General features: G+C 40.6%; 1 protein-coding gene across 1 annotated transcript in view; it reads right to left on the reverse strand.

The window, feature by feature from the left end:
• Positions 1–11,995, reverse strand: part of YAF2 (YY1 associated factor 2) — a 30,189-nt gene extending 18,194 nt beyond the window's left edge. Inside the window, exons 1-2 of the mRNA XM_062583655.1 lie at positions 11,766–11,995; positions 11,504–11,629 (exon numbers count right to left, since the gene is read on the reverse strand). Of these exons, the coding sequence (XP_062439639.1) occupies positions 11,504–11,629; positions 11,766–11,791 (152 nt within the window). The 5' untranslated portion in view covers positions 11,792–11,995. The remainder of the gene's footprint in view (positions 1–11,503; positions 11,630–11,765) is intronic.
• Between the last annotated feature and the right edge of the window lie 2,899 nt (positions 11,996–14,894).

Raw genomic sequence — 14,894 nt, forward strand, 5'->3', positions numbered from 1 at the left:
TTAATTTTTCTAGATTTGAGGTCTAGCAAAATGTATTTCAAAATTACAGTTATGGACTATCACATTTGCTCTGTAAACCCTATAAACTCTTTATACAGCATCTTATGCAAAAAGAGCCTCTAAGTATCCCTGAAATACCAAGTAAATAATACTCCAAACCTATGGAAACTGCTTGTTCAGCTTCACTGAAAACCCAGCACAAACATTTGTCCCCTTAGCACCACAACAGGTTTACAACTTACCTCCTGAATCCACAGGAATTTATGATCGATTCCTGCATAAGTACATTGATAATATTATTTAAAACAAAAGGGAAAGCATAAGAAATGTCGTGGATACACTAAGTAGTATTGCAAATATTGTGGCCAATTAGACCTTGCAAACTGTGGTCTACAGAGCAGAAGCCAGCAGTATGTGTAATGACGCTACTTAGCAGTTAAAGTCACAATACGAGAATCTAAAAATATTTCCTATTACCGTTTCTTATAGAATAAATACAGTATTTGCTAGCAATTAAATTACATCTCTAGCAGGAGAAGCAGTCTTTGGATTATGACACAGATCAGCTCATCCTCCCCCAGTCATCAGTACTCTATTAAGCAATCTGTAGCATAAAAACTATCAAATTAAACTACGCTTAGCTTGCAGTGTCACATGAATGTGCTCATGCTAATCACCACACAAAGCCACCTTGTGAGAAACTAGTCTTTATTTCTACATCGAGGCAGTTCATGATTAAATGCACCTTCAACATGCAATAATTGACTTTGTTACCCAAAATTATTTTTTCTCATTACCATCACTTCTGTCATACTCTGGAGTGTTAACAGTATATTACACTGCCTCTGCAAATTATACAACAGACTGATTCTGATGATTCAAACAATGGAATTAGTGGTCTGTATGGGGGAAAAAAAATATAGACCCATATGTGTATCACAGATTAACAGTGCAATTTCTACACATATACTATATATTTTAACGCCAACTTTCAGCCAGATCTGATTTCCAGTGTTTTGATATTCCTAGCTGTTTCACTGCGTGAATCATTTACTTAGAATTCATCCATTCAGCACATTTCTAGCAATTTTGTCTTTCAGTAAAAGCTGATTCTATCAGTAGACTTACAGAACCCATATGGTTTTATCAGTCACTGTATAAATGTGCAGAAAACCACCCCTTGAGGCACTGTCCCTATTTAATCATTCCCTTTAAGGGAATGCCCTATTTTCCAGATGGCATTTAACAGATGAGGCCAGCAAGTCTCCCGCAGACGACTGGTACAGTGTACAAAGGTCTGCCCTAAGCAGAAATATTTGCATCGGGGTCTTTAGAAAGCCCAAATTCACCTTCATGAATAATTTTAAAGCGGCTAACAAATGCTACTTTTTCAACAACCATTTTTAAGAATTTCCCTCTTACATGTTGTTATTAAAAATTCTTCCCCGTGTGCCACAAACCATGTGGTTCACTGATGTTCAGCATAAGTGATGTTTATATCGACAACATTCTGTTTGAGAAACATAGATACCAATCAATTCCCGTTTCCTAGATGACAGTGCGCTACACATGAGCGGGGCTCAGGAAGCTCAATTTCCTTAACAACATCCCCTGAGGAGGCAGTGTTTGGGAGTCTGCAGAGAAGGCAGTGGGTACAGTCTTTTAGACCCCTAGATCCTTGGGATTCATGGGGAAGTGACCTCTCCCAACTTCCAATCCCACAAAGGATTGGATCCTCCAGGCTGCTCCTCTGTCCCCTTCCTGTAGAAACTGTGATGCTTCTTGCACCTATGCAAAAAAACACACGCAAAAAGTGAGGTTCATATCAATGCAGAAGCACAGATATTGTTGCACAAAACAGAGTAAATATTTGGCACAGGTAGTTTTGTGACCAAACAGGAAAGAATTCATTTCTGACCTATCTTATTTGTTCCCTTGTATCTTACGAGTTTGATTCTCCTAGAAGGTTGTGGCATCCAGGAACTTCCTCCATTCAGATCCAGCGCTACAGGGATGTCCATTTTAAAGAAGAGAAGAGACTATATACTACCCCTAAACCAAGCCTCCATAATGCTTTAAGGAAGCAGTATACTCAAAGAAGATAACATAAAATCATCACTTCTATTTTTCCTTTCTTTTTCAGTCAAATACAGAATTTTCAGCTCATGATGCTGAGCTTACAATGTGACAGCATTTTTATGAAACAACTTTCACTGAATGTGTCAAACCAACTTTTTTCAGCTTTTAGAGTTCTGTTTTTTAAAACAAATTTTAAAATCTTTATTAATTCATACGTTTTCTGATAAGCACTGTCATTTGAACTATGCAGTTCAGGTATAGTATAGTCAAGCTTTACAGAAAAGTTTAAAGATGAGGCCAAAACTTTCAGCAAGTCAGAATAGGAAAGTTTTCAGTTATTCATGTTCCCCAAACCCCCAATCTCCTAAGAAAGCAAGAAAAAACTTGTAGCAGATTTCAAGGTCATATCTTGCAGTCGTCAACCTGATTTCTAGTGGAAATTGCCGGCTGATAGCCTACCAACAACATTTTGCAGCTGAACTCTCCAAGTTCAAGCCTGCTGTACATCAATGTACCACATACCAGTGGCATGCACTTCAGAGAAAACAGACAATTCTCAGCATCTCTCTGTCCTACTTAAACTACTCATCCATTATAAGCTGAAAGTTACTGCATGAAAGCACACAAAATGTACACTTAATATTTTGTCCCAGTAGCCTACTTCAAAAATATTTTGTAGCCAACTATATCAGCTGAGAAGACATTATTTTATTATACATCCAGGAAAATTTTCTGCAGAGCATGCTAACCTGACTTTCAAGATGAAAAGCATAGACACTTGTATCAAGGTATAAACAGAAATAGGGGACAGTCACAACAATAAAGAATAAATGTTAAAAAAAGTCACAGGGCACATGTAACCTCTGATCATTCTACAGGTGATACTACGGGAGCTTCCTTCTTATCAGCAAGACTTCTATTTATTGTATGCAAGCTCAATGTAGGTATTTATCTTTCAGACCAAGACAGCTAATTATTTTACCAAGAAAAGATAGAGTAAGTGAGAATACCAGTGGTGGAACTAAAAATAAAGATGCTATTTCCACTAATAAAAAAAGCTAAACATATTGAAACACTCACCGCTAATGTCTGAAAGGAAAGCACACAATCGTGGAAATAGAAAGGAAAAGTATGTCCATTATCAAATATAGAAAGTAAACAAATACAGATGGCATGAAGGCTTCTTTACTTCATTCTCCACACAAAGGTTTAATTCCATATAACCAAATTAAACAGAGGAATATGAATATAATTTACAATAGGAAACAGAAAAGCTACTGAATGCTATATGTGGCAGCCAACAGCATATAATGAAATTCACTCTAGAAAACAAATTGTTTAGAGAACTAACTACTGGAAGAGGGAGAAGTCATCAAGTACTACAGAAGGCAGGGGGCAGAAATCACAACATAGGTAAATAAAAATCCAGGAAATTGCAGGTTATTCAGCCTAACTTCTAACCACAGAAAGATCCTAGAACAATTTTTTTAAACAATTAGAAACAATGTAAAGGATAAAGCCAACTGGCTTAACATGGCTAGTTTCTCTCTAACAGAGTAATTGCCCCAGTGACTAGAAGACAAGCAGTAGGTGTCCTAGGTCTTGACTTGTGACATGGTTGGAAATGCATTCTCTCACTCAAGCTAGATATATGACAGGGATAAAGTTGCCCAAACTGAAGTTCACAATTAGGGCTGGTTTTTTTCTTTCTTTTTTTTCTTATTTCTTTTAAGTAGTTCTCAATCATCAGTTGTAGCAGTAGAAAGGCATTTACAGTGAGGTTTTACAAGGTATACTATTTAATATACTTATTCGTCATTTGGACAAAGGATTAAAGTATAAAACAACCAAACAGCATCAAGCTGAAAGGTCATGAGAAATATCTGAAGATAGTCCTGATTTAGGATGACTTAAGATAAAATCCAAGAAAGACAGTGCAAAGCACTACAGTTAGGCCAGACAAACGCATAAAAACCAGACAATATCCAAGTAAAAGTGCAACACAAATGGACATGAGATTGTATCGGATCAAGCATACCACAAAACAGAGAAGCCAATATCACAATACCATTGCACAAAAGGAAAATCCTCACTCAAGGTAGCAGCAACGGGCAACATTATTTATCAAGAATTTGAAAAGGAATAACCTCACTAAGCCTTACACTAGAAGTAAGCTACACTAAGCTGAAAGTCTGTCTACAGTTTGAGGGTACCGTAGTAAGAAAGAAGTATACAAATGGAAGAATCAAGAATAAAGAAATATGATAGACACTGAAGAAACCTGTGACCTGAAAGAAAAAGCTAGTGTAATTTTGTTTGTCTAGGAAAGAAGATTTAGAGAGAAGACGATGAGAGAACATGGAAATCTGTTCCAATAACGACAGAACTACAGGGATATTGGCTACTTCACCAGGAATATGGCATATACAAATCAGTTTAACTTACTGAACAGAAAGGCTGGATATCTAGGAAAACATCAAGGATAAGGTACCAGAAATAAATAAGGTGTCTAAAAAGGTTACAGTCTCCTTCACTGGAGCCTTCTTAGGACAAAGCTCAGTTAGAGATTGCCCAGATTTACTGACTGCCCTTTAATACAGGGAACTAAACCTTCTGGAAGACCTTTTCCATCTTGTGTTATAAGACAAAACAGATGAGCCAAGTGATTTTTAAGAAACACATTAGCCTTCTTAGAGCCATCCCTATAACAAATCCAAATGTGTTCAGAGCTTTTCCTACTTTAGTAACCATGGAAAACAAATACAAATAGGTACATCTTGTCTTTGGATAAGTACAGCTCATCTGAACAAACCATTTTCAACTGCCAGAACCTACCTTTGACCCTGCAGTGCCCACTAACAAAAAAAAAAAAAAAGCCTTCCAGAGGGCACACCTGCTAACTCCACAACAAGATCTGAGAACACCTTCTGACAGCACTAGTTATAGGAAGGGAAAAGACAAAGCTGTATAGAAAGAGACGATTTGTTTTCTGGTTTGTGTATATTTATTTAATTATGTAAGACATATATGTACAGAAGGCTCATTCACAATGACAGATACCTAAATTGCAGGCTGAAGTTGACTGCTGATATGACTACCACTTTGAATGTGATAAAAAAAAAAAAAAAAAAAAAAAAAAAAAGAAGAAAGAAAGAAAGAAAGAAAAGAAAAGAAAGAAACAACTAACCTAGGTTTAGACTTGCATTAGATAACATAAACAGGCCCTGCTATGTCATAGCCTAAAATCTAATGAAATATAGTTTACTCTGTTAGGGTGATTGTATTAAAATGAAAAAAAAGCAAGCAATAATGAAGACTCAAATAAAAATGTCAAATTAAAAATACCAAGCTCATGATTAACAAAAGCACATTTTTCATGAGCTGTTTAAAGTAATGTATTAAAATATCTGTCAGGTTCAAAGCTACACAGATTTAAGAACAGAATTAATCTTAAAAAAAAAAAAAAAAAAAAAAAAAGAAAGCAGGTCATGCAGTCTTTTAAAAATATAAGCTTTATCTTCTTTTGACTATCTGTTAAATTCTTTATTCCCCAGACAAGCTATGTCTACCCATAAAATAAAACCATTTTATTAATATTTTATTTCATATGAGAAAACAAAACAAAACCTGATTCACATTCCCCTGCGCAAAATCCCAAAATGTCACTGTATTTTTTCAGGGAAAATAATTCCTACTATGATGCAAAGAATACTTCTAAAAGCTATCTAAAAAAGATTTAAAGTTCAGAATATCTAGATTATCTGATGACTATACACAGACTAAAAGGGAACTATTCACTAATGTTCTTCCTCATAATAATTTAATACTTCTCCTAACAGCATAAGACTTGTAATACAGAGCTTGATAAAGTACGTATTACATATCATTTTTCCCATTCACTTCACTCCTATAAACGTTTCCTTTTCCAAACTGCTATATACAATGAACAGCTCTTCAGTACGTTAAGCTTGATTTAGGCTTGTACTTGTAAAATCAGCATGACAGCTGGTTCTTCCTCTTTTTCTCCCTTGCAACCTACCCCTGACGCACACATGCGCGCATGCACACACACAGAGGCTACATACTGGAAAGCAGAAGAGAGTCCTTAACAAGCTGTTGTAAAAGAGACATGTTAAACCAGATACACGAGATAAGCACCAATTCTCTGTCCTGAGCCTTACTGCTTTTCAACAAAAGTACAAATACCAGATTTGGTTAAATGTAACTGATTTGTGCTTATAAACATCCAGATGGTAAATGACTAAACAAATTGCACATATTTTCCTGAAGAAAAGTGACCTTGATATCCAAGATAAAAAATTAAGCATTTTATTTATGCTTATCAAAGCATAAAACAAACTTCTGAGAGCTTCAAGTAGAGACCTGTATCTTGCATTTCTGAAATTGTCAACATACATTTCTAAAACGCATGCATATAAAGAATGGCCACATTCTCGGGTGCAGGCAAGGAGCATACATCAAACATAAAGCAAGCACACAAAGATGGCCTCCAAGTTCCTTATATCTCTGACTATCTCTTCTATCTAGTTATGATTTAAAGTTAGCTTTTCATACCTTAAGCCAAGAAAAAAGGAACAACACAGTAATGGAGATCGATAGCGCATAGGACTTGCAAGATATGCCCTCCTTCAGCTAGGTTTTTATATACATATACACAAACACACACACATATTTGTATATGTATGTGTGTATCTGAATATGTATCTCAAAGTGTTAGAGGCATCCATCCCAATCCCACAGATATTCATCCTAACTCATGATGGCCTACTCCAGCTTGGCTACAAATTTCAGGGTCTATTTTATGTGAATGAAGTTGCATATAGCCACTGGCCCAACATGTTTATCAGAGAAAGGAATACATATTACAAAATGTATCTTCACAGAAGCCCACTTGTGCCTGTTTTGTTTTCTGTCTCCTTACTCTCCCTGCCCTCCCCTTTCCTCTCATCAAAAGGAAGAAAAATGCTTTGGGTTTGCATAGCGTATACTAGTTCTGTAGGTTCAGGAGATTAAGGTTTTACTGAATCTAAACTCAGCAATAAAAGTAGTTCTAAAAAAATACATAAATAAACTGAAAGCATAAGAAGCATATAGTCGTTATACCTTTGTACAATAGTCCTTCTCCTATTATTAACTTAGAGAATAATATTTGAAAAAATATACTCTAGAATTCTGTCCACTTTGCTAATTTGAAAATTACAGAATCCTATCAAGTCCAAAGAGAGAAATCAATCCCATACTGCTTCCCCCCACTAGACTGCTTTTTCTTGATGTCAAAAGAAGGCAACAGAGTATCACACCAAGCACTTCAATTTAAAAAAAAAAAAAAAAAAAAAAAAAAAAAAAAAAAAAGCCAGATTTGCAGTGCCACCTGTAACTCTCCTTATACTCTCTGGGGTGTTCATCCTTTAAATTGAACGGACAGTTTGTCACAGCATAAAGAATGGGAACATATAACTACGGACCAGAACACAATACACAAGTGTAAGAACCAAATTAATAGGTGCAAAGCAAGAGATATTTTAAACTCTGGATGCTCTACCTCTATCTGCATAATAAAATGTTAGTATGATCTAGGGGAAGAAGGAAGAGAGAAGGGATGGAGAAGTAAATGCAGCTTCCCAGTCCTCTTCTGTACCTATGTCCCAGTATGCCCTCTTAGCAAGACTGAAACTCTGACCCTTGGCTTTGTAATATGTCTGAATTACATGAGCAACCATTACCTGACAAGAAAAAAAAAAAAAAAAAAAAAAAAAAGACACACCATATTGGAGGAAAGAAAAGAGAAAGCAATTGCTCGGTGCAATAAGGCCTGTTCAGGGATCCAGCCCAATTCTTGAAATTCAGCCTGCATTCACATACCTGTGTTCACATACCCCTAATTCAGATAGTGCCAGATAGCAAGAGGAAGGAAAGAAATAAAGAAGAGGTAGTATGCCCATTGAGGCAATTTTCTTTTGGGAAAGCAATAGTTGTGAGAGTCAGTCCAGACTGAGCAACCCCCTATAACATCCTCATGAGCTAAATAATGCACTTCCAGGGTTTCCAGCATAGTAACATTGCCACTGTTGCTTTTACAGTGGTGCTAGTCTGGGCTTTTAGAGTGCTCTATTACTTCATTTTTCTGTACAACGCAAGTAACAGAGGGGAAACGATGATTTTCAAGTGTTTACGTCTCAGCAAAACTTAAACAATTTCATGGGGCAAAGAAATCAAACCACTTATTTAGCTTAAGGACTCTTTCTCTTGCCAAACTTCAATGGCTTTTGCAAACAATAAAGCTTCTCAAAGAGATCATACAAAGTCTTTATCATGGAAACTATTAGGCAACCTAAATATAGTTCTTTACCAGTACCCTCTATACCACAGTATGTTAGGGTTCTATTCAGCATTCCTTACTCATACTGCTAATGAACTTCAGCAGGAGATTTGTCCAAGTAAGTAATGATTATTACAGCCCTAGGTTCCTTACATTTATACAACATCTTTCATCTAGAAAAATTTCAAAATGTTTTAAAGGTCACATATAGAAAATTACTATATTCAGTATAGCCTCCTATCAAGAGGAACATAGTAATTTATCAGTACCCAAGCAACAATGCAGAACAATTTAGGTTAGCAAGTAAACAAGAAAGCTGTATCTACAGGGAGAATTCAGAACCTTGATGATGTTACCAAATTAAAGTCTGGCAACAGTTCTACAGCAAAAGCAAAGGGATTTTTAACTGGCAGATAGGACCGTAGTTTTACATCTGACTCATAGCATATTCAACTCCAGCACCATGCTGGGACAACGATTTAGCATTAAACCCAAGGAGAAGCCTGCCACCTCAGGAATCACTTACATCACTTCTTGCAACATCCAGGGTTTCTTTTGGAGGTCTTCCATCCAAGCACAGACCACTTTAACCATGCAAAGTGATACTGCCACAAAGTTAATTTAACTCTATGATACAATCTGTTTCAGTTTAGAAGTATATTAAAATATAATCAAAAAGTCATACGAATCATTTTTATTAATGTCAAAAATTCCACCAGTTTTTCAAGACCATAATCCACGTCCAGCCTTTGGCATAAAATATAACTCTTTCAGAGAGAAGAAATTATTCAACAGTGAAACCGCACACCAACTTGAAAATATTTCATGCAAAGTTAATTGTACACATTTACTATGAAAACTACAACAGTTTTAAACAAGTTTACAACTAATTTCCTGTGACTTTCAAATATACTCATCTTCACTACAATTGCCTGCTTTTCCACATGTTCACATTTGGGAATTTTAATATTCAGAAGCAGACTTTAAGTCCACCACAAAGAAACAGGATTCTCTGAACTAGAAAAAAAATAAGAAAAAACAAAACAAAAAGTGTTTTGCAATGTCTTACAGACAAAGGTCTCATCTCATCAGTGTAAAAAAAAAAGCAATAGAAATTTTGAAAGAATTAATGCACACTAAAAATTCTGTGGAAGCATCAGCTTAATGTATATAAACATTAAATTTCAAAATGATAGGCCAGACAAAAATTGATTCCTAGGGTCATCTAAACTTGACAGCATTGTTATTTTGAACAACATTGATGAAAAACACTCCACTGCACAGACAATATGAGCAAATGTTTTAACAGGGCCCCAATTTGGTTTCTTAGACTCTAGCTCATAAAAAAAAAAAAAAAAAAAAAAAAAAAAACCACCCAAATGGCCTTTTGTGTCTCTGGCACCCTAATGATTCTCTCCAGAGACACAAAGGTCTACTTACTAGCTCAAAACTAATTTCAGATTTGGGGCCTAAAATTGCCTGTTCTAAAACTGCAATCTGTACTTATCTCATGCCATGTGTAAATCCTGGACTTCGTACACATATGAAAGTGTGACCCATTTAAATCTTACAGGGAAAAAGAAATTCATAGTCAGTTACATATTTGTTGTGGAGTTTGTGTAGAGAAATAAAAATCAATGCACCAACTAAAACTCCGCATATCAAAACACTGTGAGGGAAGAAGGGGACACCAAAAATTAAACTCCATACTGTGCTCTCAAAATATTCAAAAAGAAAAGAAAAGGCCACTGGTTTATCTGCTTATTTTTTCCACATTTTTTTTTTTTTTTTTTTTTTTTTAGTTTTAGTGCTTTTATTCCACCGAGCTTCCAGTAGGACAAAACATTATTTTAAGCTGACTTTGCCTAGAAAGCTGAGTGGGGTTTAAAAAAGGCTGTTAATTGCATTTGTGCTGTTTTAAAGATTTTGCATTCACTCTTTCAGCAGTATTATTTTGTTGAATACCATCAATCCATACACACCTATTTGTTCCATAAATACAAAACCATTCTTGACTGTAAACCATGTTACATGTGATAGATACACTTCCTCCTAGAACATATCTCTCACCAATTTTCTTATTAAAAAAATCAACTAGTATTCAAGACTAACTTATCAGAAGACTTTGGGCATTCTTTCAGGTTTCCAGATGTCTAGGAAGTAAGTGTTAGAAATAAAGCAGAATCTTACTTGTAAAATAACTTGACTTAACCTTGCACTTTTGATTTCAAATATGTAACATTTGTTGTAATTCATACTCCATATTGCTTTGAACAATATCTAGAATGTAACTGCTGCTTTTGATAGGATTGCAACTTTTAGTGCCACTTAAACTTCTCTTGCTGACAGGATTAGCCAATAGGTATGATAATCACAACAAAGGATTCTTTAATAATATTCTGCCAGCACACAAAGACTACAAGTGCACTCCTGTTGGTTTCAGAAAATCCTCCATTCCCCGAGTGCGCACATTTAGGCTGTAATATTGAACAATACAGATATATGCAGGAACTAGTTAATTCACTGCAAGCTTTCCAAGGGGTGCTACAGAAAAAAGGCCCTTCTGGGAAGTCACTGATTTTTTCAGGGTGCCGCTTCCACATGGCGCAATTCAGTCCATCTGCAATTCCCTTCTAAACAGCCAAGAGTCACTATCCACCTCAAGAGCCACCAAATCTGCACGGGGAGCAAAACAGTTCTGCGGATGAAAGCAAGCAGTGGCCGGGGGCGGGGGGGGAGGGTAAAAATGACGTTTTAAGGAGATGAAGTTAAACTCCTTAAAAGAAAGAAAGAAAGAAAAAAAAAGGTATTAATCCAGGCGAGTGCTTTAACCAACTAGCAGTGCCCCGGGGGGGGGGGGGGAATCGCTCTTCCCTCACGAGGGGCTCGGCTGCGCAGCGTCTGCGCCGCACAGACAGTTATTATTTTTTTTAATCCTTTCTTTTTTTGTGGCGTGGGGGGGAAGCTCTTCCCAGCCGGTGAACGCCGGCCGGCTGCGCGCTCCGGGGGAGCCGGGCCTGCCCGGGGTCAGGCTGCGGGGGCTGCCGGATTCCCGCGGCGCGGCGCGGCGCGGCGGGGACTCACCGTGTGGAGGTGCCCTTCCTCACGTCGCACATCATGCACTTGAAGGCCTCGGCGCTGTTGCGGAAGGTGCAGACGCTGCAGTCCCAGTAGCCCTCGTCCGAGGAGGGTTTCGGCTGCCGCTTCGGCCTGCGGAGACACACGCACCCAGCGGGGGGGACCCGCCGCCGTCACGCCGCCGCCGCCTCCCCCGGGGGCGCCCCGCCGGCCGCCATCGCTCCGCGCACCGGGCCCGGCACGGAGGCGCCGCCGCCGCTGCCCCTACCTGGTCGGGCTCTTCTTGTCTCCCATGCCGGCTCCAGACGCGTGCCCAGCCCGGCGCGGCGCGGCGCGGCGCGGCCCTTTGTGTGTTTGTCAATAAGGAGGAGCGCGGGGGCTCGGTCTCTAACGGGGACCCGGGAGGAGGAGCCGCCGCCGCAACCTCCAGCTGTCGGGGAAACTCCTGCCGCCGCCGCCGCCGCCGCCGCTGCCCCCTCCCCCCTCACGTGTCCCCCCGCCGCCAACCAGCGGCCGCCCGCCCGCAGGCCGCGGCGCCCGGCGGGCCGCGCGCGGCGGCAGCTTCGCGACCGCCGGCGGCGCGGGCGGGCGCTGCGGGCCGGGCGGCGGCGGCGGCGGCGGGGCCGCGCCGCGGGGGCTGCTGGGGGCCGCGGCATGGCGGCGGGAGGGGCCGCGGCATGGCGGCGGCGGCGGCGCCCGCCCGCGCTGAGGGCGGCCCCGGCGCCGCGGTGGCCGCGGCCATTGTGCCCTGGGGCGGCACGGGGCGGGAGGGGCCGTGGCGGCGGCCCGGCGCCGCGCTAGGCCGGGGTGCCGGGCGCGGCCTAGGCCGGAGCCCGCGGGGCCGGCGCAGGGCGCTGAGGGCCTCGGGCCTCCCGGCGCGGCGGCGCGGGGCGAGGGAGGCCTGCGGGGCGCGTTCGGCGCTGGTCTGCGGCGCCTCCCTGCCAGCACAGAGTAACGTTTGCCCCCACATCTGCTTTGCCTCGTTCTCCTTTCCAGAGGAATTTTCTGCAGGCCGTGCTTTATTTAAGGGAGGAAAGGAGGCAAAGCGAGTGTTTCGTGACGGTCTGTTCAGAAACCTGTGCAGGGCAGTCCCTTCGCCTGCGCCCTGCGGAGGATGCGCTGGGCGCTGATACAGCGTCAGAATAAATGGTGTTATCTAGTATCCATGTGCAGTGCTCTGCGTTTGCACGGGAAAGCCTGCAAGTGCAACGTGGTTCACATGAAACAAGCCACTGTCGCCTGTGCCGTGGTGGTGCGCAGGAGCCCCGGCCTCGGATGGCCTCGGATGGCATTTGGCAGGATGCTGTAGGAGCAGAACAAAGCGCGCGTCCCGAGCGCGTAACAAAAGGCAGCGGTCGGGTGCAGGTGGGTGGCGGAGCACAAGCACACGGTGAGGTGGTGTTGGTCAGCGTCACAGCGAGCAAAGCAATTTTTGCTGCATAGCTTTTGTCAAGGATCAGCCGAATTTCCAGGAGAACAAAACATGCCTGAGGCGAGCTCAGCATGCAGAAAAGCATAACTGAAGATGTAGAGCTCTTTGAAAATTTGTAAGTGGACAATAGAGAAACTTTCTGATTCTGAAGCCAAAGTTGTCAAGAAGGATTTCAACTAGAAATAGTGGGAAATAATGAAGGAAAACAAAATGTAGGTTGAGTGCTTGACATCTCCTTAGGGAACCAACAAAGGCCTAGTGAAATGTCCTGTTAGTTGGAACATCTACATTTACATAGAAGTATTACTACTGCCCAATTTCCTGATCTCTCTCTAGCAATCCTGTACACCAGCAATTTGAAGCCTGTGTAGTATTTCCTACCTTGTGGCTGATCATTTACCCGAATCTCCTTCCACGTTTACATCCTGCTACTAGTGTCACCATTTTCCCTGCCTTCTGTTTTCTTCACTCTTTCCCTTGCCTTTCCCTTTCTTTGCCTTTCCCATTTTTTCCTTCTATTTTTATGCTACTCTTAGGGACTACTGTGAATTACAAATACAATGTAGGGATTGCACATCTAGGGATGGTTCAAGCCTGAAGCGGACAGTTGGAATGGGATTTATTAAGTTAGACATCTACAGGGACTAGCCACCCAGATCCAAGCCCAACAGGGAGAAATAAGCAACTACTGAAGAAAATTCAGTCAGATTATTTTATTACTTTTGGGGACCATTTCTCTCTATTGACGAGGAAGAGAGCTTTGCGCAAGCAATTCAGAATGGGACACCAACCCTTTAAAATTCTAGAATTACATGAGATGACTCTCACCTTTGCTTAAATCTCTCCCTGCATAGAAATCTTTAGACAGGAAGCAATGAAGAAACCTGTCTCCTTGTACCCTTATACATATTGCACGCTCTCTACTGTATAGATAAACATGTTCTTTCTCCACTCTCCAAAGCAATTATTTTGAAATAGCCTTTCTCCTGACCTTTCCTCTGTCACAGCATACTTTTCCCATATGGATTATACGAAACAAAACAAAACTTCCGTTGATGGTTACAAAACACTGGGATATGTTGTAATCCCTCAGGAACTATTCTTGGAGAGAACCATTTCTAATCAGCAGGGAGAATCACAACTGCCAACCACAAATGTTATCCCTAACAGCCGAGTAATCTTTCCAATTGTAGCATTCCAGCCCTTCTGCTGCATGGACATCACCCAAACCACCCTGGCTTAAAGATGGTGATGTTTTCCCCACAGCACTGGGCTTGTTTCCCACTGAAATCCCAACTAATCCTTGTTTTGGAAGCTTAAAGGTGATTCAGTAGGGTATTCTAGAGATCACATAGACAGCCCATGGTGCCCTCTCTGTGCAATAGTGAGTCTTATTTTTGAAGAACTTTGAAGAGGAATGAAGTGTCATTTTCTCATACATTGTTCTATCTACAAGTAGGAATAAAAGTAAACAGCTGTGGAAGCACTAAGCCTCCAATGTCGACACCACAGTTAAAAGATCAGTGGCTTGTTATAAGACCAGGTAGCACTGAAGGGCTGGGAAAGGAGGATAATTGCTCCATGCACTGTTGCTCAATTCATCAGAGATTATGAAGAAAGCTGCACAAAGCAACTCCAAGCAAATCCTGAACTTGGTCCAGTAATAGGGCACTACCCTGGGATGCACAAAATGTACTGCATTACTGACAAGTATGAGTGAGAAAATACTCATGTTCCTCTGAGAACTGCATTTTTTTCTTCCCTGAAAAATATTGACTTTTCTTCATTTATGGAATCATGTTTTATTTCTGAAATAGACTATTTAAGGCATTTCTGTTTTCAGAAAAGTATCTTTGACCAGTCATACTGGAAAATATATGGAAGAGCTGTCTATAATAGTCAAATGCTTAATCAAGAGAATATTTTCAGAGAGACAATAATGTTCCTAGGGCTTTGCTACAAACT

This window comes from Rhea pennata, chromosome 1 (assembly GCF_028389875.1).
Source record: "Rhea pennata isolate bPtePen1 chromosome 1, bPtePen1.pri, whole genome shotgun sequence".
Classification (NCBI taxonomy): Eukaryota; Metazoa; Chordata; class Aves; order Rheiformes; family Rheidae; genus Rhea; species Rhea pennata.